The sequence below is a fragment of the Sardina pilchardus genome, chromosome 22 (genome assembly GCF_963854185.1).
Source record: "Sardina pilchardus chromosome 22, fSarPil1.1, whole genome shotgun sequence".
Taxonomy (NCBI): Eukaryota; Metazoa; Chordata; class Actinopteri; order Clupeiformes; family Clupeidae; genus Sardina; species Sardina pilchardus.
This window is the reverse complement of record NC_085015.1, coordinates 5,142,964-5,170,192: the sequence shown is the minus strand read 5'-3', so window position 1 is coordinate 5,170,192 and position 27,229 is coordinate 5,142,964. Positions and strand designations below refer to the sequence as shown.

At 42.6% G+C, this 27,229-nt stretch overlaps 1 protein-coding gene across 1 annotated transcript in view; it reads right to left on the bottom strand.

Annotated features, from left to right (window-relative positions):
• Nucleotides 1-27,229, bottom strand: part of LOC134070529 (ATP-binding cassette sub-family C member 12-like) — a 47,261-nt gene that overhangs the window by 4,073 nt on the left and 15,959 nt on the right. Inside the window, exons 5-23 of the mRNA XM_062526914.1 lie at nucleotides 24,507-24,743; nucleotides 21,766-21,942; nucleotides 21,486-21,633; nucleotides 19,076-19,224; nucleotides 18,633-18,740; nucleotides 15,910-16,086; nucleotides 15,148-15,219; nucleotides 14,859-14,983; nucleotides 14,673-14,745; nucleotides 14,264-14,467; nucleotides 12,353-12,487; nucleotides 11,448-11,511; nucleotides 9,247-9,309; nucleotides 8,550-8,639; nucleotides 8,073-8,176; nucleotides 5,788-5,979; nucleotides 3,738-3,976; nucleotides 2,468-2,605; nucleotides 2,038-2,224 (exon numbers count right to left, since the gene is read on the bottom strand). Of these exons, the coding sequence (XP_062382898.1) occupies nucleotides 2,038-2,224; nucleotides 2,468-2,605; nucleotides 3,738-3,976; nucleotides 5,788-5,979; nucleotides 8,073-8,176; nucleotides 8,550-8,639; nucleotides 9,247-9,309; nucleotides 11,448-11,511; nucleotides 12,353-12,487; nucleotides 14,264-14,467; nucleotides 14,673-14,745; nucleotides 14,859-14,983; nucleotides 15,148-15,219; nucleotides 15,910-16,086; nucleotides 18,633-18,740; nucleotides 19,076-19,224; nucleotides 21,486-21,633; nucleotides 21,766-21,942; nucleotides 24,507-24,743 (2,682 nt within the window). The remainder of the gene's footprint in view (nucleotides 1-2,037; nucleotides 2,225-2,467; nucleotides 2,606-3,737; nucleotides 3,977-5,787; nucleotides 5,980-8,072; nucleotides 8,177-8,549; nucleotides 8,640-9,246; nucleotides 9,310-11,447; nucleotides 11,512-12,352; nucleotides 12,488-14,263; nucleotides 14,468-14,672; nucleotides 14,746-14,858; nucleotides 14,984-15,147; nucleotides 15,220-15,909; nucleotides 16,087-18,632; nucleotides 18,741-19,075; nucleotides 19,225-21,485; nucleotides 21,634-21,765; nucleotides 21,943-24,506; nucleotides 24,744-27,229) is intronic.

The window sequence follows — 27,229 nt, the reverse complement described above, 5'->3', positions numbered from 1 at the left end:
CACAGATGGAAGAGAGATGAAATGGAGAGAGATGGTGAGAGGGATGGAGAGAGATGGAGGGGAGAGATATAAAGATGGGATGGAAGAGAGCATGTTGCATGTTTGCTTGTAACGGATGCAAAACGGGCTAATTCAGAATGTCTATGGTGGGAAGTATGAAGCTGTCGCCCTGACCAGGCAATTGTCCCCCCATGTATTCGAAGTAAATTCACTCAGATGTGTGTTTATACCATATTTAATGCAGGTGAGATATTCAGTAGTTTTGGAAAGATGTTAATATATTTGAGGCTATCAGGTAGGGGTTAGGTGAGTTTTGCCATGTTAACGGACAGTCTGTAGGCTGTGAAGGGCACTAATTTGGATGTGTGGTGGCGTTACCCACATAAGTGAAATAGTGAGATAACATTTTGTATGATAGAAACATATCATTGGTGTTATTCTAGCTGACATAGTGCATGGTATTTCCATAACCGCAAGACATACATGCTGATTAGAGTGTGGATCGGGCCGTTTTTTTCTGTCTGCGACCGACCCGAACCCGACAGGCATCAAGATATTTGTGTCCGAGCCCGACCGGGCCCGACACAGTTCAAATCACACTATTTGCATAGGCATACTAATGACACACGTGGATATTGCTTGTATGGAAAGTCCGATTGTATCAATCAATTGAAAGGCATTCGGAAACGTCAGCACATATAAGCGGAGCCATGAGCGCACACACAAGAGGCCGGGCCATGAGCTCACACACAAGAGGCCGGGCACAGTTATGTAGGCTATGTCTACATGCTATGATTTTCCTCTCTCGTTTTTAATGGTCTTAAACTCTCCAGAGGCTAACTTCTGTTTGCAATCTCCTTAATGTGGGTAGGACCAAATAGACACAATTTGCTTGTTTTATGGGTGAAAAGGGCATCATTTTTTTAACCCTTATGTTGTCCTTGGGGTCAATTTGACCCCAAGCAGTGTTTAACATCATAAAATATATGGTTCACTTTTTTTGTTTTGCTTCAAGTTTCATGACTTTTCCTCATTTGAAGGGTACAACAGAGTAAACATGAAATTTGCACAAAAATATGTTTCCAATGTCCTGTAAAAAAAATAGTTACGTTGGTGGTATTGGGGTCAAATTGACCCCATTTTTATGAAACATGATGAAAATGAATATTTGACAAATTATGGATATTATTATTGTAATAGTATGAGAACATGTAGCTATTATCATTATTTCATATACAAGTACATATTACATATAAGTTATTTTGGCAGGTCTGAAAAAGTCCAAAAAGTCAGCCTTTGGGCTGTTGACACTGGATTGGCCATATTGCCAGTCAGGGTTCCAGGGTTCATAAAGGGGTGTGGGGGGGTGGGATTGTTTTGTAGGGCTTTTGATAGTGGTTATTACACTCTTGTTAAGTACCTACCACAAAAAAAATTGGGTAAAAAAAATAATTTTAATCATTTTTGAGAGTTTTTTGTAGCTGGGGTCAAATTGACCCCAAGGACAACGAACGTCGTAAGATTTTAGGACAACATGAGGGTTAAAAAGTTAACTTCATAATTTCAAGCAAATTATTTCGCGGACCCCTTGGCTATGGGTCACGGACCCCACATGGAGAAGCATTGCCCTAGTGGTACACATACCACAGTTTGGGAATCCCTGGTCTACAGTCTCTCTGACTGGATTTAGACTGCAGGGGGTTAAATAAAACCTCATTTTCCACTCGTTTCCATGTCTTTGCAGGGCAGTGCAATTAAAGTTCTGTGCTTTCAGGAAAAGCTGATTGGTTGTAGACCTGGAGATCTTTTGAGATCAGTGCCGTGTGTTACGACCGGCTCTAGTCGTAACATAAACGAGGCAAACACACAGATTCAAAAGTGATCTGAATTTTATTGTTCGCCAAGAAATATGTCTAGGGAAAAACGAATGGAACTATGTGTGTGTTGAGAGCGTGTGCGTGTGCTTCAGTGCTTGATTTACTTGAGGGCTACATTGCCCTTTTTACAGGTTGTGCATACTGACAGTGTGCTGCTCACCTCTATGATGTAGGACAGGACAAGGCCCTTCATGGAGGGGCTGATGGTGTCTGGGCTGAGTACAACGAACAGCGCCACCAACAGGACAGCCGTGGAAGACATTGTGTTCAACCAGAATATCAGCCAGCGTATGCCACAGTAAAACAGCAGGAGATGGTTAGAGTTGGTGTCCATTACGTGATGGAATCTGTTACACAAACCACACACAACATAAAATAGCAAATGAGACCACAAACATACACACACACTCCATATTTTGGAACATGCTACTTGAAGTTCTGCTCTTGTGCGTGTGTGTGTGTGTGTGTGTGTGTGTGTGTGTGTGTGTGTGTGTGTGTGTGTGTGTTCTTACAGCTCAATGTACTGCTCTCGCTTGCTGTATAGACATGCACAGTGACGAGGCTGTGTATGTGTGTGTGTGTTTTCTTACTGCTCGATGTACTGCTCTCTCTTGTTGTAGGCGTGTACAGTACTGAGGCCTTGGATGACTGAGGTAGTGAGAGAGATCCACGGTGAGCGACTCACGTTCTCCAAACGCTTCATTTCACGGATGGTCCGCTGGGACACACTGTCAAACACACACACACACACACACACACACACACACACACACACACACTAAACAACTCCTTCAGTGTACAATGTGAGTTTGGATGACAGTCACACAGATTTAAAGTCATATAAACACACACACACACACACACAAACAAACAAACAAACAGACACACGGTGTAGGAGCCATTTATGTTCACCTTAGTTAGGTTAATTTATGTATTATTTATTTTAGCCACTTGGGGGAGTATTGCACTGGGTGTGGCACGTCACTGGGAATTGGGTATATTTACAGGTGTGGTAATTGATTAGGGAAAGGTGTGGATGGTGGGGAACACACGGTTCTTACCGTAGCCGTGAGCAGCCACCGACAGCACGCCACAACATTTTATTTATCAGCACAAACAGCACTTTATTAATCAGCACCGTAAAGGACGATTTTATGTAATAGGCTATTTTTCTACCTCATAATAAACGGGAACACCACCCAAAGATAATCGATGTCTGGATCTAGGATTATTCGCTACGCGTTGAGACCACCTGCATACCATCCATGCCGAGGCTTATAGGATAGCCTCCACACACACTAAAACACACACACACACACACACACACTCAAACAAACAGACACACACACACACACACACACACATACAAATGCACACAAATAGAAATGCACACGCACAAACACACAAATGTGACCCTGCAAGGCAAAACCAATCGCTTTGCGCTCGATGCTAAATTGAGAAAATCCACGATAAACAACCTTTTGGGCTAAAATGTTGAATTTCACGTTTTCGCTTAATTCGACAGTCTACACTTCCATATTGTGAACACATTTCATGGAAAAACATACGTTTTGACTCTCAAACCCGGTGAAGATTCAACACATTAGCAGTCATTCCCGTTGTCCACGCCGCTTAAAAAGGGGAATTTCTCCTCTTCTGGCATATCGTGACGGGAAAACCATGTCAACTTGGAATGTGGTTATCTTAGCGATAGTTTTTGTAATACCCTCGATATACATATCGTTGGAAAGCTTAGTTTATGGCCGTTTGTGTGAGCACAATAACTTAATTTTGCACATTTTACCAAAGCGACAGGTTGCGCCTTACAGGGTCACAAATGCACATGCACACACACAACACAAACACACTGACTTGAAGAGGAGCACGCAGACAAGTCCGAACACGACCATGGCAATGAGCATGAGGGGGAAGACGGAGGAGACGATGACGATGATGAAGGTGGTCATGAGGCCGAACTGCAGCAAGTTGTCCATGTGGAAGGGCAGAGCTGTGTCCAGCTCATCCTGGTCCTTGGAGAACCGGTTCACCATGCGGCCCGTGGGTGTGGTATCAAAGAAGCTCATCGGACTGAAGAGGATCTGCAAGAGACGAGGATGTTTGGGGCTGGGGCTGGAGCTGGGGCTGGGGCTGGAGCTGGAGCTGTAATCGGGCCTGAAAAGTTAGACCCGACGAGGCCTGAGCCCGACAGTGTTCAGCCCGAGCCCGAACCGACATTTTGATTAACAGCTTTTTAAAAGCCCAAGCCAGTTTACAGCCCGACATTATTGAAATCTGCGCACGCACATATCTTTTGCCTTTAGTCAAGAATGAGTCATGTGTACAGTACAGGCCAAAAGTTTGGACACACCTTCTCATTCAATGAGTTTCCTTTATTTTCATGACTATTGACATTGTAGACTCACAGTGAAGGCATCAAACTAAGAATTAAAACATGTGGAAATATGTACTTAACAAAAAAGTGTAAAACAACTGAAAATATGCCTTATATTCTAGTTTCTTCAAAGTAGCCACCTTTGCTCTGATTACTGCTTTGCACACACTCTGCATTCTCTGGATGACCTTCAAGAGGTAGTCACCTGAAATGGTTTTCACTTCACATGTGTGCCCTGTCAGGTTTAATAAGTGTGATTTATTGCCTTATAAATGGGGTTGGGAATCATTTGTGTTGTGCAGAAGTCACAGCTGATAGTCCTACTGAATAGACTGTTAGAATTTGTATTATGGCAAGAAAAAAAGCAGCTAAGTAAAGAAAAACGACTGGCCATCATTACTTTAAGAAATGAAGGTCAGTCCAAAAAATTGGGAAAACTTTGAAAATGTCCCCAAGTGCAGTCGTAAAAACCATTAAGCGCTACAAAGAAACTGGCCGTCCCAGAAAGGAAGACCAAGAGTCACCTCTGCTGCGGAGGATAAGTTCATCCGAGTCACCAGCCTCAGAAATCGCACGTTAACAGCAGCTCAGATTAGAGACCAGGTCAATGCCACACAGTTCTAGCAGCAGACACATCTCTAGAACAACTGTTAAGACGAGACTGCCTGAATCAGGCCTTCATGGTAGAATAGCAGCTAGGAAACCACTGCTAAGGACAGGCAACAAGCAGAAGAGACTTGTTTGGGCTAAAGAACGCAAGGAATGGACATTAGACCAGTGGAAATCTGTGCTTTGGTCTGATGAGTCAAAATCTGAGACCTTTGGTTCCAACCACCATGTGGACTGCAGAGTGAAGGCAAAAGGGCCAACAAGTGCTAAGCATCTCTGGGAACTCCTTCAAGACTGTTGGAAAACCATTTCTGGTGACCTCTTGACGCTCGTCAAGAGAATGCCAAGAGTGTGCAAAGCAGTAATCAAAGAAAAAGGTGGCTACTTTGAAGAACCTAGAATATAAGACTTATTTTCAGTTGTTTCACACTTTTATGTTAAATATATAATTCCACATGTGTTCCAATTCATAGTTGTGATGCCTTCGGTATGAATCTGCAATTTTCATAGTCATAGTCATGAAAATAAAGAAAACTCTTTGAATGAGAAGGTGTGTCCAAACTTTTGGCCTGTACTGTACGTCTTTTAACATAATTTATTTATCATTAGGCTATATAGGCCACTAAGGAAGCTTTAAAGAAATCTCTCCACACAACCACCAATACGAAAACAAATGGGCCAACGCACCAATACAAACGAGTCTTTGTTAACAAATCAAATTAAGATAAATTCTAAATTAAGATGTTATTTGTCAATAACAATATAATAACAAATAAGACCGAACCTGACTGAACCCGTCGGGTCCCGTTGGGTCTCGTTGGGTTCGGGCAAAGATCTTCAGCTCTAGCTGGGGCTGTGTGTGTGTGTGTGTGTGTGTGTGTGTGTGTGTGTGTGTGTGTGATGTCTTACCTTGTGAAACATTGTGTCATGGAGTTTGGAGGAGGCACCTAGCGTCACCTTGGTGAAGCAGTAGCCTTTGATGAGGCTGAAGATTACCATGGCAACCGCAGTGAGGCCGTAGACCATCTGGTAGAAGTGGAGGTCAGGATTAAGGGAGACGTCTCCTGCAGAGGCCCCCTGAAGAGTGGAGTTCGTCCAGTTCTGCAACGCAAAACAGATATGAGCTGGAACCAAGTTACCTAACCAAGTTAAAGTAGCTATGCTATAAGTTTGTGAGTGTGTGTGTGTCTTAAAGAGAGTGTATGTGGGATAAAGCTTAGATCAGACCCAGCTTGACCTCACCCAAGCCAGTGCATGTTCTGTCCGAGCCTGCCCTGGCCCATCTCATTTACTGTAATTATGAGCCCGAGCCAGATTTAAACCCGAGATTTCTTTAAAGGGACACTTCACCGATTAGCATTAAGCTTTGTGTCTTTAGAAAACCAGTCATGTTTTTAAATGGCCGTGCAACATTCCCTCAGTTTGCCTTGAGACGGGAGAAATACGGTTTTCAATGTTGGACTTCCTGCTTTCAATGATGTAAAAATCGTCATTTTACATCATTGAAAGCAGGAAGTATCTATATCTATATCTTTGTCGAGTAGATGAAACTACAAACACTTTCCTCATTTTTCCAAGAGGGGGGGTGCTAGCGGTGGGACTTCACTTTCAGAAACTAAAATATATAGCCGCCATCTTTTTTGGAGGCTATAGGCTCCCGGTCTGTGGAGAAAGCTGATAAGTAACTACTATTTAATATTAAATACTAATTCATTGAATGCTGATATTGAAACTGATATGGCAAATGGGAATTCTGAAGATCTGGTATGTGAATTTGATGCACCAGATGACCTGTACGAGCTGTAATACAGCACAGAACATCAAGGCCTCCATCAAGGCCTGCAGCAAGCCTGGACGGCGATTAGGATCATTGGCTGTCGATTAGCCTTTGCCTGGGCTAGCTCAAACTAGAATGGACTAGCTCTCACAAGGTCAGTTATCCTAATGTTATTCACAAGTTATTGCACAAATAGTATTAGCGATACTAATACTTGTTAAAGATCGGGTATTCTAGCATATGCTGTCAATTTGCAGGACATTTGACATGGAAATATGTTAATTAACCTTTTGTTTTTTTTTCGCGATTTCGCAACATTGATATATGGCCACAAGATTGAGTACAACATAACACAATGATCGTTTTAATTTTAGAATCGTTATTAATGCCAAAATGTTACATTAATGAGTCCTTCTGTGTACTTGTCTACTTCCTGGTGGGTGCTGGTAAGGCAGTGAAAGGCAGAGAATTCTGGGAGTTGTTGGATTTTATCCACATGACCCAAAGATAGATTTTCGGCTTTTTTCTCCCATTTCAGGGGAAAATGAGGGAATGATGCACGACCATTTGAAATATGACTGGGTTTCTAACAATAAAAAGCTTAATGTAAATGGGTGAAATGCTCCTTTAAATAAGTGGGCTGTTCTAACTGACGTTTTCAATGGCTGTTTACCACTGTGTCGATGTCATTAACACGTACACTCATGCACACACACATGCCTGTGACCCTGATACAGCGGTAGCAGCAATAAGTAAAAGCCATCGGGCAAGTGTTGTTTAAATAAAATCCTGGTGTACTCACAAACTTTCCAATGCCTTGTTTTATAAGTACAGACCCTATTTGTACTGTAATAGTTTGATGCCATTCTGGGCAATTTACGACAAACCATCCCTTTAAGGTCAAGACACAAAGTATTATACTTTCAGATACCGGTTGTGTGAACAAAAACCTGCTGTTTAAAGATACAGCCCTTTAAGTCTTTTTGTCTATTGCAGTACTAGCTCCAGAGTATAGCCATTATTATTGACCAGCAGCACAGGACCTTTTTTGAGATTTTCTTTTGAACTTGGTCAGAAAGTTAGTAGAAAAGACTATAAGATTCCTTTTCTCTGCTTGACTCGAACGGCACAAACTTTATTTGTTTTGAATTGAATGATTCGTCGCGTGCAATCAACCTCAACCTCATCAGGGTGTTTTTCTCATTATTTTATATTATTTTATGTATGTATGTATGTATTTATTTCTTTATTTATGCAATTATTTTATTATCCTATTTTTTCCTTTCTCCATCTCTCTTGCCACTTGTCGCCCCCTGCATGTATGTGTGTATTTGAGTGAATGAGCATGTGTGTGTTTGTGTGTGTATTTGAGTGCGTGTGTGTGTGTGTGTGTGTGTGTGTGTGAGTGTATGTGTACCCCTGATCCTTGTTCAATCCAGTAGCTGAGCCACCAGTTGCTGAAGGCTGTCGTCCCCACCAGCAGAACAAAAATCAGCATGATGAAGGAGAGAAGGACATAACCTGGACGGACACACACACACACACACACACACACACACACACACACACACACAGCAGAGTTTAACCTTAATAGATCATTTCATTGCCTTGTGGATGTCGTATGACTACACTAATCATACCTGTACAGCATAATGCTTGAGTGAACCCGGTCCCAGGGTTTCAACACTGTACAAAAGCTGTAAGAGCACCGGTAATGTTTTTCTGAGAAGGTATCCTGGGAACACTGGTTGATGTGTCTGAGGGAGTCTAACCTCCCGCAGCTTTCTGTGTGTGTGTGTGTGTGTGTGTGTGTGTGTGTGTGTGTGTGTGTGTGTGTGTGTGTGTGTGTGTGTGTGTGTGTGTGTGTGTGTGTGTGTGTGTGTGTGTGTCTAACCTCCTGCAGCTTTGCAGTACTGGTGGTATACCCGCCATGTCACCGATCCCTCCATCCTGACCTCCTGTTTGACCAGCTGGTGCTCCAAATCTGCTCACACACACACACACACACACACATGCGCGCAAGCACGCACGCACGCACGCACACCTCAATTTCTATACATAGATTTCTATGCAACATCATGAAAACATGCGCACACAACCAAGAGGCAGAAAGCACCATAGAACAGCATAAAGCAGTACTCTCCATGAAAAGATTCAAATTAATTTTAGTGCTGAAAATAGCACCATTCGAAATGACAATGGTTAAAGAATGTTCAGGAATGTAAAGGAATGCATTTCTTTGTCAAAAAAACACCAAAACCGCCAAAAAGACAATATTATATTAATAATAAAAACAAAAGACAAAATCTGAAATAAATTCTGAAATGAGATGTTACCATCATTTAGACAACAGTGGCATACAAAAAAATGCCAATTGTAGCTTCCAGCAGCCGGTTATTAGTTATTAACTTTATAACCACCTAGCGTCTTCTGCCCCAAGGCTGCGCGCATCTAGTTTTGTTGGTAAATGTATCAGCATACAGTATTAATCTTTCAACACACACACACACACACACACACACACACACACGCTCACACACACACACACACACTTCCATCGACTCTAAGGTTTAAGGAGCATGGGACACTACCTGTCTTATCAGGAGTATGTCCAGCATCTTCTCCCTCATTCACTTCATCCGACATGTCAAAAGCTGAAAAAAATCATTGAGAAAGAAAGTCTCACATCTATAAGACTGTACACCTACAGACGGAGCTATAGGCTAAAGCAACAGACCACTACAGACAGCTCTGTACACCTACAGACGGAGCTATAGGCTAAAGCAACAGACCACTACAGACAGCTCTGTACACCTACAGACGGAGCTATAGGCTAAAGCAACAGACCACTACAGACAGCTCTGTACACCTACAGACGGAGCTATAGGCTAAAGCAACAGACCACTACAGACAGCTCTGTACACCTACAGACGGAGCTATAGGCTAAAGCTACAGACCACTACAGACAGCTCTGTACACCTACAGACGGAGCTATAGGATAAAGCAACAGACCACTACAGACAGCTCTGTACACCTACAGACGGAGCTATAGGCTAAAGCAACAGACCACTACAGACAGCTCTGTACACCTACAGACGGAGCTATAGGATAAAGCAACAGACCACTACAGACAGCTCTGTACACCTACAGACGGAGCTATAGGCTAAAGCAGTGTTTTTCAACCTTTTTTGAGCCAAGGCACACTTTTTTCACTGAAAAAATCCTGAGGCACACCACCAGCCGAAAATGTTAAATAAAATGACATTTTATGGAAAATTAAATTAAATAAAAATCTGTAGCCCGCATTAATGATATCAAGTCATTCTTGTCAAAGTGTCTTGAATAGGAATCAAATGAACACAAAGAAAATTATTTCTATTCACTCTTTTTTAGACCACTTAGATGAAATTGGATAATTTCCCACGGCACACCTAGCAATGTGTCACGGCACACTAGTGTGCCACGGCACAGTGGTTGAAAAACACTGGGCTAAAGCAACAGACCACTACAGACAGCTCTGTGAGACTGCACTAGACAGAGAGCGATAGAATTTTGCCCTAAGTGTGTGTGTGTGTACGTGTGTGTAGTGTTGGGAAGGTTACTTTAGAAATGTAATGTGTTACAGTTACAAGTTACCCTGTTTAAAATGTAATAGTAGTGTAACTATTTGAATCGCTTTATCTGAGTAACGCAACTAATTACTTTTTGATTACTTTTCATATTTTGCAATGATATATATAGTCCCCAAATCCATACGAAGATTTCGGCCTTGGTCGCCAGGCAGCCGAGCAGTTCTGTACAAGCGCACAAGGCAGCACGGGCATTCAGGCTATATTGAGCCCCTTTTAAAGGTATACTATGTTTTTCAGTTAATCAATTCGTTCCATACTGTTATATATGATTAAATGAGTCATTGCCGGTCGAACTGTGTTTTTTTCGGCCGCCCCAGTGCTCTGTAGCGGTAGAACCACACTTGCAACTTCAGGAGACACCGGGCACGCACCCATGCTCTACTCCAGGAAGTGTCATGTAAAGTTTCATGAAAAGGCACGGAAGACTGACCGATTGAGGAGTTTTGTAAAATATACACGCTAAAGCTGTAGGGGAAGCTCTGCAGAGAAATATGCAAGCATAAAACGAGCGAAAACGAAAAATGAAAGCGAAACCGGCGATGAAATCACCAATCCTGCATAGTATACCTTTAATACATGAATTAGCATTACAAGAGGACAATATAATGATTACCACAAAGTCAGACTTCAAACCAAATTTTACTGTAAAATCAATCCGAGTTGACATACAGATAGGTCACAGCCTTTTTTTCCCTATATCATAACACGTTTACAGGCAGGCATGTAGGCCTACACTGATGGCGCTGTAGATGTGACAGAGCCTATCAGAGGGTCCTGTATCAAAGTATGGATGTGGAGGGAAACAGTTCTTTTTACATACAACATTCTTCGCAAGGTTTTACTGACAATATTGAGATGTAATTCAAATAGTCATTTTTTAAAAATTCAAAAGTAACTGTAATTGAATTACACATTTTTCTCCAGTAACTGTAATATATTACTGTTACATTTATTTTGTAATTCAATTACGTAATGCAATTACATGTAATGCGTTACTCCCCAACACTGCGCGTGTGTGTGTGTGTGTGTGTGTATACATGTGTAGACTAGACAGAGAGCTACAGAAAGCTCTGTAGGTCTACAGACAGCTACATACAGTTCTGAAAGACTGCCAGGCTAGAGAGCTCTATAAAGAATTCTGAGGCGGTGGTGTGACATACCTGGGTTGATTTCTCCGTTGCTTGTGTTTTTGTTTTGTTCTGTTTGCAGTTCCACATTCTTCTCCTTTACAGATCATATTATAAAGATATACAACAATCAGAAAAAGACAGAAATCAAAAGTGTAGCAATCTTTCAAAAGGTTTTACATGCAATTGTTTACTCATTTCCAAGAAAAGTCCATGCTGGATTAGTGATTGTATTTGAGTGCCTGCATTTTAGGGACATTGGAAATGGGCTTCAATGGCCTCTCGGCCAGATGGACCTTAAAGAGAAACTATGCAGGATTGGCGATTTCATCTTAAGTTTCGGTTTCGTTTTTCATTTTCGCTCGTTTTATGCTTGCATATTTCTCTGCAGAGCTTCCCCGACAGCTTTAGCATGTATATTTATACATATATAGGCTATATATAAATATATAAATTGCAAGTGTGGTTCTTCTTGTTCTTTATGCGTCTCAGCCTTCCAGATGTAAACAGAGAACGATCGTCTCCTGAACAAACTGCAAGGTTGCAATAGCGGATAGGGACACTGGGGGAAGGGAGGAAATATTACTGTTTTCGATAAAACTGGTCAGTCAAGCAAAACCACGATTTCTAAGCGATTTTCTGACTAAGAAAAAGTTGCATAGGGTCTCTTTAAGAGCAAATCCCAAATTTGCCGAAAATGTGTATGGGTCTGTTTTACATATAGTGTCTAAAGTCTGGGAAGAATTGGTCTCATTCATCGGTACACAAGCAACATACATTTTTGTATATCCAACTTTAATAGAGTCCCTAAGCCACACAGTGTCTCAACACTTTTCATTTGGACTATAAATTTGGTTTTATTCAGGGTGATGTTGTATCCAGGGTGAAGGTGAGTGTGTTGTGTGTTTGTGACGTTGTGTTGTGTGTTTGTGACGTACGTTCGTCTGCTCCAGCTGGAAGTTGTTGATGAGCTGAGCGTAGCGGCCCTGAGCCTTCATCAGAGACGTGTGTGTCCCCGCCTCCTTAATCTCACCATCCTCAAGAAGCAGCACATCATCACAGAACTCCAGGTACTACACCAGCGGGGGGAGGGGAGGGGAGAAGAGAGGAAGCAAAAGGTAAGGAGGAGAGGAGAGAAAAATGATCTTCAAAAAATATGCCAGAGTAGCCTGGCAAGCCAAACTACACAGAAATGTATAGTCTGGGGTCGGACCATTCACAGAGCTGAAGCCTGTGGGTGGGATGAACAGTTGTCTTTCAAACTGCCTCTGCACGTAATAGGCCAGCATTTGTGACCAATCGTAGCTGGTCGGCAAAACGGCTTTAAAACTAATGACTTGAGTGCTTCTTTCTGCTCAACCTTCAAAGAAAAGCCCAAGTCTAACTCTTGCAAAGCTGAATGAGCGCGCTTCGTTAGCCTCATCCACCTTTTGATTTTCTCCATGGTTGTGCAACACGGTCTCACACCCAACTCGTCGAACGAGGAAGCATGGTCCAGCCCCCTGGCTGGCATCAATATCGGAAGCCGAAGGTGAGCTAAGGCGGGCTCTAGGACTCTGTACACAGATAGAGCGTCCTGATTGGCTAGGCTGGCCTTGTGCCTGCCTAGACCATCCCGCTAGGCAAAAATATTTTTGCCCGCTAGGGTGCGTCTAGATTTCTAGGCTAATGCCAGAGAACATTCTGTTGTTCCTCTTTTTGAAACCTGGCCAGAGTGAACCCTGACGGACCTGTTCTCAAATTTGAATTGGCTGTGCAGGTCCTTCTGGAAAGGATCCTATTGACACCAGTTTCTAAACATCCTGTTTTACAACTTCGAGGGGAGCAACCAGAAGTAATAAAAACTTAAATTGGTGCGTTAACATTCATCAAATAGCTTCAAGAAGTGCAACAAACAAATCTCTCTCGTAAAGAAAGGTTATTTTTCGATTCTCCTCACCGCCAGAGGTGGTGCTGCTTTAAGCAACTGGATGTCACAGGTACGTATTTAACTGCGACTAATCACAGCCTTCCTGAGGGCAATATTCGCAGCTCCAACACCTCTGGATAGCAAGACTTCTAATGATGCCGAAAAATGTTTGTAACTCTCTCAACCTACTAACGCGAGAAGGTGCAAGAATGTGGTAGGGCACAGGGCAGACACTACCCAGTTCACAGGTGACTTGAACACTCGACCTTCACAAGAGGTGTGAAGGACATCCAGGTGCTTAAAGCGCTGGCTCTGGCTGTCATTCGAAACTCAGAGAACCACGGTTACATATGTAACCATAGTTTAAAATGTTCACTCAATTTCAAATAAAATACACATTCCTGTATGTTGGTGATTCAGAAACTGAATTCAGATTCAAATCCATCTGGGTTCACCCAAGCTATTTGAGACCATGTAATTAGTTCACCTAGAACATGGCTGAAGGTTACTTTATTGAGGCGGATCCAGGAACAGCAGGGATGGGAATAATGTCCATTAATCAACATTTTACAGTGGCCCAGCCAAGAGTTGAGACCTCAATCCGTACAAAAGTGGCCAGAGAGTTAGCCAGAGAGTCAAAGAATCATCCCTGCCTCAAAACCCCAATTTCTGCTAAAAAAGTGCTGTCTACAATCACTGTGGAGACATGGAAATAAAGATTTTGAAAGCTGTGATGGCAAATGAAGATGTTCCCATTGATTATTTAAAAAAGGTGTGATTATTCAAAAAATGCTTTTTTTCCCTGATTCCATGTTTTGCATGTGGCAGTGCCATTTTCAGTCAGAACAAACATGTTGGTCAAGAGAAAAGACATATAAATATTTGCCAGGGGCATGAATAATTTTGTTCATAACTGTATCACTCCAAGACACTGAGTTACCTGTAACTGGTGAGTGACCAGGATGACCGATTTGCCCTTCAGGGCCTTTTTCACACACTCCTTGAAGATGTGTTTGCCAACATGAGCGTCCAATGCAGACAGCGGATCGTCCAGTAGGTAGATGTCCCGGTTTGAGTAGACCGCTCGGGCCAGACTGATCCGCTGCTTCTGACCGCCCGACAGGTTCAGTCCACGCTCACCAATCTGAGCAGGGATAAATACATACACACACACACACACACACACTGATGACACGTACACATGACACAAAGTGACAAAATATAAAAAATATTGAATATCGCAATATTTTATTTGGCTATACTATACTGCAATATGCATCACATCACCAGATTGCCAATGCACAGCCCTAACACACACACACACACACACACAGATGTAGACCACTCACCTCAGTCTCGTCACCGTAGGGGAGTATGGCCAAGTCTGACTCAAGGGAACATGCCCTGATTACTTCACTATACCTGTGAAGGAAAACACCCATGCACACACACACACACACACACACACACACACACAGTGGTCATTGTCCAGCTAGCAATGTGTGTGTATGTGTGTGTGTGTGTGTCTGTGTTACCTTTGCTGGTTGAAAGGCTCTCCCATGAGGATGTTGTCCTTCACAGATCCGTGGAAGATCCAGGCCTGCTGGGAAACGTAGGCAAACGCCCCGTCCGCCATCACTGAACCCTTCAGTAGGTGCATCTAAGGACACACAGATACAGATACAGATACCCGCACACACACACACACACACACACACACACACACACAGACACACACACACACACAACTGTATCAAAAGTATGCTATGCTCTATTTAATTGTATGCATTGCACATGTTTGTGATCTACTGCATGTGTGTTTACCTGTTCTAGGATGCTGGATATGAGAGATGTTTTCCCACAGCCCACATTTCCACAAACTCCTAGCAGGTTTCCCTGGAAAAAGCAGGAGATAATTTACACTATGTGCAGTTTTATCACACAAGCCAATGCTACTGAGGTCACTGAGTGTGCAACAGGGATGTTTGGGGCCGTAGTAGCCTAGTGGGTAAGGAGCTGGACTAGCATGCAGTAGCCTGAACAGTTGTGCATTCCAAAACTTTGACCCAACTTTTCAATTGTCTTCTTAAGCTCATCCGAGAAAGGCACTTAACTCTGGGTTGCTCCGACACAATGGCCATTGTAATATAATTGCTATATGTAAGTCACTTTATATAAAAGTGTCTGTAAAATTACCAAATGTAAATGTTTTGGGGAGCGTGCAACAAACATGCTTAATATATCCGCCAAAGCTACTATGAACTGCATACAAAGGTGAAGGGCTCACTACTATGGATTTTGGTACATTTATAAACTCAACAAATTAGATATATAAACCTTTTGTAGGCACTGAAGAAGTTTTAGATATCTTATAGAAGTCTACGGAATAATTTGTTGTAATTATATAAAATTGCAGAAATTATTACCAAAAATGATTTCACACTCCATAATTGGCTCAGTTGGTTATGTAATAATTGCCTGGTCATAATCTAGATTACATAAATACTCACATAGCTACACACAACAGACACTAACGCACACATTTGACACACACACACACACACACACACACACACACACACACACCTTGGACAGGGTGAAGCTGATGTTTCTGAGGGTGGGTTTGTTCTCTGAGGTGTTTGTGTTTTCGTGTGTGGTCTCAGGTGAGGTCCAGGAGAAGGAGGCGTTCTCCATCACCAGAGCCGCTCCCAGCCCCTTCCTCTGGGTCAGATAGGACTCGGGGTTCCGCTGCAACAGCAGCTCCTGAAGAACACACACACACACACACACACACACACACACACACACACACACACACACCATAAATCATATACTTACATCATGTGTACACACACGTACTCACACACAAATCATATACGCATCATACATACTTACATCATACGTACACACACAAGCATGTGCACACGCGCGCACACACACACACACAATACTTCTGAAAACGTTATTCGTATACAAATGGATAACACAATGTAACCAGATATTTGTTCCTTCGAAATATTTGCATTTAAAGGGTGATTAAATGAATCAACAGAGCATTTTACTTTGTTCTGTGATGTTAATACAGAAGGATTGCAACCTACCCTTAATTTCCGGACTATAAGCCGCAGCTTTTTTCCCATGCTTTCAACCCTGCGGCTTATACAACAGTGCGGCTAATCTGTGTGTCTTTACAGCTAACGGCCACTAGGGGGGCTTCTCAACCTATGGATATTACAGGTTACGGTCTAACACCTGCGGCTTATAGTCCAGGGCGGCTTGTATGTACACATTTGTTTTTTTCCCTAAATTTTGCTGGTGAGGCTTATATTCAGGTGCGGCTTATAGTCCGGATATTACGGTAGATCAGTCGATGAAGTGGCCAGATGTTATTCCACAAGCCCGGTTACAACCTTATAATTACGCTGGAGAATAAATGGTCCATTTAGGGAGAATTAGCGCCCCCTCATGGTTGTATGGTTCTGATATCTGCCTACATCATTCTCAGCATCGAACGTTGATTCTCGGTCTATTTTTAATCCGGCCCAAGACACCTTCATGAAACACGCTGCTATTTAGACCTAAGAGGCAGACAGACACAGTGCAGCAACCTATTCTTTTCACCTAATCGCCTATGCTATGTAGCCTGGGCATTTCCATGCTGCCTTGCGCGCGATTTGAGTCACGCTGCTAAGGCAGCCTGGAAACTACCACCCTAATTTTTTGCCTCAGATAGGGGACCAATCACAGAACGGGGGCACCCAATAAACGGATCTGGGCATTCGTCAAATACGAGAAAATGAATGTTTGGTTCCCAGACCACGTCTCATTGAGAAGTGGTGGCGCTAGCCAGGCTATCCTGTATGTTATATAGCAAGAGTCAGGGGACATCTTTATAATTAGGGTTAGGGATATTTTTTGCTATTCACTCACACAAATAAATAAGTATTATAACACTAACACACAGTAGTCGAGTTGGCAGGGGGGATGGTGGATTTTAAAATGCACATCTGGGTATTAGTCTTGCATGTGTCTGGGTATTAGTCTTGCATATGTCTTGTATGGGGGTCCTCCCCCAGATTTTTTTTAATTTTTAAGATGCAATTTCCTGTATTCTAGTCCATTTATAGCGTGACCTGCTGGACATTGGCAAATCCTAAATTTCTTCCAATTCATGTACATTTTATGAGTCACTAACATTTTAGATCATGTCTACGTCGAGTTGCTAAAATTGATCCCAGTTCAGAGTAACATTATCACTTAAATATACTAAATATCTATCAGATCTGAATTAGTGAACCAGACATCAATTTTAATGCATTCATCGATGACTTGTTATAATTACCAATCTAGCCAAGTTAAATGGAACCAACAAAAAAAGTTGAGACTTTTTGCTTTCACTCTGGAATTCTACCACCATACAGTAGCCTAGAACAGAAACTTTAATTGCCACACAACAATGTTGGTGGGATACTTTGTAGCTCAGTCTCAGTCTTACGTTCTACCTTTAAAAATGCAAAACAAAAGCGTATTCTTTGCGCCTAGGCTACCTGCCCAGCGGAGTAATAATTCTAAAGATGAACAGATGCTCAGACGTTTGTCCCTTCAGCCACCTCGTGACATTGTCTATTTGCTGAACCGCACACTACAAAACTATTATTTCGTGTGAGTGAGGATGCATTCATACATCACTCTCAATAAGATGACCTAAAAAGTTGGACAACATTGCGTTAGCTCGCCATGAGCCGCTACGGTAGCCTATCCTTTCCAATTACATTATGGCAAGTTTGTTCAGAAACAGCTGGAGTGAACACCTAGCTCTCGCTAGCGGGCTAGGTACCTTCACTTTAGCAAACAAGGGAGACTGGGCGTTCAGGTTTGAGTTTAAATGTACTCTTTCTAATTCATCAACTTTTTGTCCTCTTAATAAAGCCGACGTCCCTTAGATCAAACTTTGTTTGTCGCTTGGCCATGATGCTGCTGAATGAAATCACCTGTCGTGCGCATAGACAGTAAAAGAAGGTTGCATGCTTCTATATGTCGCTGATTGCCATGACAATAGGACAATAGGAGCATGCCCCTCGTCCACAGTATTTTAGCCTCGATGTGCGCAAAAGCAAAAGTTGAAAATGAAACAGTGGTGATATTTCCACATTCATTGAAAAATTACAGGGGATGGGGAGGGGGATGGCCGTTTCAGAGGGGGGATGATTTTGACCATATCAATTCCAAAGGGGGATGCCATCCCCCCTCAACTCGACTACTGCTAACACACACACACACACACACACACACACACACGTAATACACACCTTGAGACGTCGGAGGGACACAATGGCTTCAGCCACAATTTTGACAATCAACGGCAGAAAGCCCAGAAAGAAATTCATTGAATTAAAGATGGCAATGATGGTGAAAGCCTGCAGAGAAGAATAGAGGAGAGGAGTCAGACGTATTCCTGGACAAACCTTTGCACAGCTTCTGCACTCCAAGTCCTTCACAGTTAGGCCTACAACATCATCAGATCAGATATCCATCCAACATTTGAAATTATGCGCTAAGATTTGAACACATATTTCAGTTGTTGGAAAGAAACCCAGCTATAGAAAACATATCAGATCTTTATTCTAAAAACAGGGAAAAAAGACAAAGATGAGAAATAAAGAGAGAGTGAAAGAAGAGAGAAAGAGAATGACAAAGAGGAGGGAGGGTCTTATACAGAGAAAAATCCAGAGAAAGAGAAAGAGAGACTGACCGTGGAGGAGTTCAGAGGAAGTCCGAGGTGTGTATGTATGACAAACAAGAGGATGGTGGCCAGGGCGGAGACAATGGTTGCGCTAGCATTGTTAAGACTCTGCACATAACCAGCCTTCTGGAGAAGGCTTCTCTCTTCTTTACGGACATCTACACACACACACACACACACACACACACACACACACACACACACACACACACACAGACACACACACACACACAAACTGTTTAGGGCACAGACACTCAAAAAACATTTGAAGTGACTAAAACTGGGTGGTTCTAGTTCATCTCTTCAGGATCTCAGACTAAACTAGAAATGCTTTTTCCGAGGAATTACACGAGGGGATGCAATCTGCTGGGTAGACTTTTATTTTGACACACAGGAAACACTTCTATACGTTAGACCGGCACATCCGGGAACTTGACTCGCGACGAACGTTCCCGCCCCTTTTAGGGGGAAACAAACTACGTCTCCCATTAACTCCAATGCAAATTAGGCTCAATAAACGTAATTCGTACCGAAATCGTAGGGGTAAATGATAACAGAAAACACAACGAATCAATAGGACCACTCAATATATTACCACTTTGCCGGTCGTTGACCGTGAAAAATACGTTCAATAGCTTAATTTAATCAAAGTAAAAACATGTCCCTTCGGTCTCCCGAGTAGCCTGCTAGCAGTAGCAGTGGCCAGTGTCATACCCAGACATACTCTTATCTCATTGAATCTCCAGTTAAATAACTAAATTGTTTTCCTGTATTTTTGGCCTCTTATTTTAATTGTAATGTTGTGTAGTTGACTGACAGGCTTGGATGTAAAGTATGTTCGTTAGATAATTCCAACATATGATAATTTCTGTCATAGCCGATAGCCTAGCTGCTAGTGTTAGCCAAGTGTTAGCCTAGATTTCCGTTTTCGTTGGTCTGATTTATTTTTGGTGTAGCCTAATGTTAGGGGTTCTTAGCTTTGTAGTTGGTACACCCAACCACACAGCAACTTATCGGCATGTCTGTCTACCGCGAACACTGATCTATAAATAATAAGTTATTCGTTATAGATCAGTGACCGTGAACAACACCCGTTCACTTTGGCTTGTTTCAGGCTTGTTCTGAGGGCTTGTTTCCCCCAAAAAGGGGCGTGGCGCAAACAACCTGCTCTGTGTGACGTGGGTCCGGTCGAACGTATACTATCCACCTCATTCCTTAACCCGGAAATATGTATCGTTGCGATGGTTACGATACTGTTTTCAACTTCCGTTCATTCTGTTAACATGTGCGTTCTCCATAGCTAACTAGATTATGCCTCAACTTAGATTTCTTTCGAAATATTGACAATTCTGCCCTCAGCATGTATATACTACATCATATATAACCGATATAAAATAGAAAAGTTTACTTTTAAATGCGTTATGATATGTTAAGCACCGTAAACCGTCACGTTAAAACAGATACAATGCAGCTTCGCCGGAAATAGAAAACCGTCTCGGTGTCATGGCGACCCCCATTGTTGGGCTGCGGAATATCGTGGATATGTAGTTCAGGGAGAGCCAGGTTTAAAGGCAAAGATTCTATAGTGGAGCTCTGTTCTAGAATCTTTGCTTAAAAGTGACAGTTGGATTCACAGGGCAGTGTTCTAACTAGACTGGGAACTGAGAGTTCTGGCCCATTATGACATCACATTCTCCATTAAAGTGGGGGAAAATACACTTTTAATTACAAATATCTCAAAAAGTGTAAATTTGGGAGCATGGAATTGTCCAAAATCTTTTGGTTAATACTGAAGCATTCAGAGTTCCTTTCACGGGGCCAAGCCCAGTTCGGAGGATAGTGGAATTTTACATTTGACTGAGTGGGAACCCTATTAAGCATCACTCTTCGTAAGTTGTATACTGTGTTCAATAAGGTCTGGTCTTCAAATATTCTTTAAACCAACATGACTTTGCAACTGATGCTACATCCTTGATCCTATTCTCCTTTTTTGATTATATTACTATAATTTCTAAATTAAATGCATGTCGAGGGCGAGTGTCCTTGAGCGCGAACGAGAGAGAAAATTCAGCTTAGCGAATGCTTTTCAACAGCGTTAATAAATAAATAAATAGGAATAACGAAACACAATATGTGGCGGCCAGTGCTGAATCTGTGGCGCACCGCCACAAATTAGTCTATGTGTGGGAAACACTGTGAACATAGACGTGAACATAGTGAAACATGAAATAGCATGAATGATAATATGATTGTTTTACTATCCCCGAAGAGACATCGAAGTTCGGCTGAAATTTGGATCAATATTTGCCTTTCAATCGAGATTGTTACACTCCTACAAGTTACCATAAGCAAAATACATTTCTTCGATATGGTCCCTGTTACGTGATATAGCCGTTGTACAGTAAGCGAATCTTGGTACCTGCAATCTTCTTCTGGAAGGATTCCTCCCAGGCGTACATCTTGATGAGCTTGATGTGGGTGAGAACCTCGTTCATGATGTGCACTCGGTTATCCGTTACCACGGCAACTTCACTCCGGAACATGTTTATCACCCTGTTAAACCAGAACTAACAGCCCAACGAATCATCAAGAGAAAGTTGGTGAGAAAGTAGATAGATAGACAGACTGTATATGTATATATATATATATATGAGAGAGAGAGAGAGAGAAAGAGAGAGAGTGAGAGTGAGTGAGAGTACCTGTGCAGACATAGAGACCAGGTAGACAGAGATTCCAATGAGGGCGGTGTATCCAAGAACATAGCAGCTGTAGAAGATGCTGAGCAGAAGTGATGCTGGTGGACCGAACAGCATAAAGGGGGTGAACATCACCGCATCAAACATCCGTTGGCTATCTGTCGTCAACACGTTAATGACCTACAGAATAGCATGCGAAACGTTTAAGAAAAACTGAACTCTTTCATTGGTCTAGAGTCTAGACGAAGTATGTGAGCCATATAGACCTGTCAGTTTGTCAATGACCCTCCTTGTTTACCATGTCTGCCTGTGTGTGTGTGTGTGTGATATATACCCAGATAGCAATTTCCTTTGGGCCGGATCCGCATGAAAGCCTTTAGATCCGTATGTAGCGGACCTACGGTATCTGACTGTGGGCCAGATGTAGCCCACACCCAATAAGCAGACTCGTGTTGCAGATCCGTACAACACAGAATAAGCGGACCCCTATCACACCCAATAAGCGGACCCGTATCGAAGATCCGTAGAACACAGAATAAGCGGACCCCTAACACACCCAATAAGTAGACCCGTATTGCAGATCCGTACCACACACAATAAGCAGACCCGTACCACACACAATAAGCGGACCCGTATTGAAGATCCGTACAACACAAAATAAACGGACCTGTACCTCACCTAATAAGCGGTCCCGTATTGCAGATCCGTACCACACAGAATAAGTGGACCCGTAGCACACTCAATAAGCGGACCCGTATTGCTGATCCGTACTACACACAACAAGCAGACCCGTACTACACACACAAGCGGACCCGTATTGCAGATCCGTACCACACACATGAAGCGGACCCGTATTCATGGGTTTCATCAGGTCCCTTTGCACAGGTGTATCAAGCACCATGCAGTCTGCATTGATAATTAAGGTGCTTGATTGTATACACCTGTGGAAAGGGACCTGATGAAACCCATGAATAGGGCTCGGTTTCGCTACAGCCATATTGCCTCACTCCTTAGTTTACTATGGATTACTATGGATTTACTCCCACCTATTAGTGTGTTCCTGTTACTTAGTTGTTGCCTTCTTGGTGCTGTGTAGTGGGGTGTAACAGCGCAACCCACGATCGCAAGAGGAAAAGAATCGCTAATACTATATTTCTGCTTCTTGTCTTCTGCATCTACATGAATGGATATTACGTTCGGTACGCTACCAACATGGTGGCTATATTCCAAGAATGCAAGGCGTGTGCCCGAGCCCTATTGCAGATCCGTACCACACACAAGAAGCAGACCCGTACCACACACAATAAGCGGACCCGTATTGCAAATCCGTAGGCCTACCACACACAATAAGCGGACCCGTAGCCTATGGCAGATCCGTACCACACACAAGAAGCGGACCTGTACGGGTTCGCTTATTGTGTGTGGTACGGATCTGCAATACGGTTCCGCCTCTTATGTGTGGTATGGGTCCGCTTATTGCGTGTGGTACGGATCTGCAATACGGTTCCGCCTCTTAGAATAGAATACTTTTTGTGTGTGTAGTACGGCCTCTTAGAATAGAATATATACTTTTTTTGTGTGTGGTAGCCTACTTTTCTTGTGTGTGGTACCGGTCCGCTTATTGTGTGGTACGGATCTGCAATGCGGTTCCGCCTCTATGTGTGGTACGGGTCCGCTTCTTGTGTGTAGTACGGATCTGCAATACAGGTCCCATATTACATATGACTTTAGGCAGACATTCACAACATCCCCAACTGGTCACCACTATAAAAAACTTTGCAGAAGAATTAAGGATACTGCTTATCACAATGTTATGTCTTTATAAACCTCATGGTTTAGATATGAAATATAACCTTCTCTGATAACTTTAATTATATTTTGTGTAGGCCTACTTTGTTGAGGTTTGCTTCCCAGCATGCATTGCAAATATTAGTTTTGAATTTTGAAACAATGTGGTTGGGACTTAGCTTATAGGCTAACCTACTCCACTGATGTTTTGAACAATAACATTACTAGATATGACCATTGACTTAGTAATTTATTAGGGGGGAAATACACCGTAGTCGTGAAAGTATCAGACCTAACCGGGTATAAATATCCAGCTAACTAAAGAGTTAAACATTCATCTGGACGTGATCATCACTCTACAAGCCGCAATCACAGGTAAGACATTAGTATCACATACGGTAATCAAATAATGAACGTAAATGCTAACCATTACTGTAGGCCAATGTCTGCTTAACAATAATGACAAGTGTTTCACTTCCATGAATAATCACCGAACGCCATGTAATTCGTGTCAGAACTACTTGGGGGGGAAAGCTAAACGTCACAAAAGCAAATACGTCCTTTAAAATGCTCTGAATCATCGCCGGGACGTGATCTTGTTTGTTGGGAGCAATCTTAGCCCTTATTAGCACCAGATCAGTAAAACGGATCCAAAACAATTTTGGACCGATGTGCGTTTGGACGCCGGATCAGGTCCACGATTCAGATCCGTGCCGGATGTCGTGGTAGGTGTGTTTTGCTATCTGGGACGGACCTGGACGAGTGCAAGTTCATATCTGCCGCAGATCTGTCAAACGGATACAAAACAATTTTGGACCGATGTGCGTTTGGACACCGGATCAGGTCCATTATGCAGATCCGTGCTGAATGTTGTGGTAGATGTGGCCCAGTTCCGTCCCAGTGTAGTTTTGCTATCTGGGTATATATGTGTGTGTGTGTGTGCGTGTGTGTCTAACCTGTCCCACAGACACACTGGTGATGATGCGCATGTTGATGATCTTCCTGAAGACGAGCGTGGAGAGCGCTCCTTTGACGCGTGTAGCCGTGCGCAGGCTGATGGCCAATGACAACGAGTACAAGAAGGTTTTGAGGAGCTCTGAGATGAAGAGGGCGAAGCACATTCCCAAACCGTAACTCAGAGAGAGGTGACCTGGAGTCTCCACATACTTCAGGATCTCATACACCAACACAGCCTGGGGAGTGAGATAGAGAAATAGATAGACAGATAGACAGATAGCCAGATAGACAGATGGATAGAATGCACATTGCACATAGGTGAATGTGAATGGTCATGTCAGTAAAGCTTTTTGAACTGAACTGATTTGAGTGATTGGATAACGGCATATTTGAACCAACAGATTACTGCATGTGGAAAATGGGGAAGTAAGGATCATCAGGGGCCAGACACGGGCTAGGGCAGTTTCCCCGCGTGAGGGGGTTATCAGGGGTAAGAATGGGGCAGATTCTCTGTGAGTTTTTTTTTTAGGGGTACTTCACTTAAAATATATTACAGTCCAAGACAGTAAATAGTTTTGCAGGCCAAGACGATACAACACCCTAAGGTCTAAACACACTAACCCGACCAGCCGACCTTCGGCAGAAAAGCAGTCGGACTATCAGTCGGGCTCTCGTCTCCCCTGGTCGGTCAAAAAAGTGCGACTGAACACACCGAAGCGACGCCGACGCCAATTGTACGTTCTGCGCATGCGCGAAGTGTGATACATTATCCATAACTGCAGGCTTAGTCGAGTAGATATCATGCAGGATTCGCGGAACTAATTGCCACTAGTTTTCAGACTTCTCTGATTAAGCAATAAGAAAATATAAATATAATTATATAGTGTGTATTATTTTATTGCCATTGCTTGTGTAGCCTGACGACGTCATACTCAATTCTTGTCAGAATATGAGTCTGAAACTGCTCCATTCAGCTGCGATTATGGGGCGTGATTCAACTGATACAGGGCGGGGGGGATAGCTCTGCACTCATTGGATAGCCCAAACCAAACTGAACAAGTTATTGGCTGTCAGTAGGTGCGTTTGACTTCATGTAGCCGTCTTAAGACGACTGCAGACGAGACTATTTCTGACATTCTGATAGGTTTTCAACCATGACGTATGTTTGAAAGACGTATCAGAATGTCAGAAATAGTCTCGTCTGCAGTCGTCTTAAGACGGCTACATGAAGTCAAACGCACCTATCATCTGCGAAATCTAAGACAACGAAATATGTAGCAGGGTAGGCTATATGGAAAACATTCTACCTCGTTTTTAAAAATAATTCCTTCAAACTGTATGCAATGAACAGCTGGGGAAGTGTGTCGGTAACCCAACGAGCAAACAGACATTTTTAAACAAACGGGAACAACATCACCCAAACATGCTGTTTTAACTTGGTGAAAGTGAAACTGAAGTTTTCCCACATATCCACGTTGGTCTAAGTGTTCAGAAATAGTTGTGTGAACCCGTGATAAAACCTCCGTTTCAATAGCTAAGATAAACTAAAAGCCAAACTGCATGAACAAACTAGAAAATGTAATTCCATGGATGGAATTACCATTGCATGTAAATGCAAAAAGGTTGTTAGCTGCGTAAAACATATTAGGCCTATAGTTAAAAAGACAACTAGGCTAAACTGAAGAATAGATAAATAACAATTACCCAATTACAATTCCAACTTGGAAAGTCACATTTAAAAAGTGATTTATGAAAATGCATCAAAATTGTGGATAGGCTATAGGCTATTTTGGAAACTAACTCTTCATTTATTAGAATTTAAAAGACTGAATGAAGTTGCCAACTTCAAACGAGTTGCAAGAGCTGACTTTAGTAGCCTACAGTGAAACGACTGGTAGGATAGCTTACATAGCCTTCATATGCAGGTTAAATAGGATATGGAATACAATCTCAAACAACGCCAATCAACGATGATGCAGCAACAGGTAGGATATCTAGCAAATGTAACGTTAGCTTACAGTAGAATATTTTATGTAGGCTACACATATTACAGGATGAGCTAGTATGTTCTTCGAAACCGTTTCCAGGTGTGTGAGTGTGATTGTCCTAATATGAATGTACAATAAGCGACTGAGAAGAAGGCTTGAACCTAAATGGTGCAACTGGTTGGACTTCACTTAAAACGCTGCTCTGTCGAGATGGCTAAAAGCCCTTGTGTAAGCCCTGTTCGCCTGGCAGCCTACCCCGACGTTAAACGTTAGCCTGGAGGAAGTTTGGTTGTCGTTAGCTAAATACAGTGTTTACGTTGACGTTAGGTTAGATTGTCTTTAGCTGTTGATTAGGTTACCGAGAGCAAACCGGTTAGGCTACTGTTACGATATAAACAAATCAAGGAGTGGCCTAACAGGAGACAAGACGATAACGTCCTGGTTTACAGCAGCTGCAGCTAGTTACAGCTTAATGAGTAGGCTAGACGTAACGTAACATTCACGTTTAGCCTGGTTCAGCGCAGCGGTGGTGGCATGGCTTTGGATCAGAGTTCCTTGATTACTGACAGCTGCGCACTGACGTAACAATTAATCTTTGCCGCCAAAGGGTCTCAATGTAAACTCTATGGGAATTTTAATTTCTTTTATCGTAAATATCTCAAAAAGTATAAAGTTCATGTAGCGAATGCACTGGACTGATTTTACATGTATTACTTATATGGGTGGGATTGGCT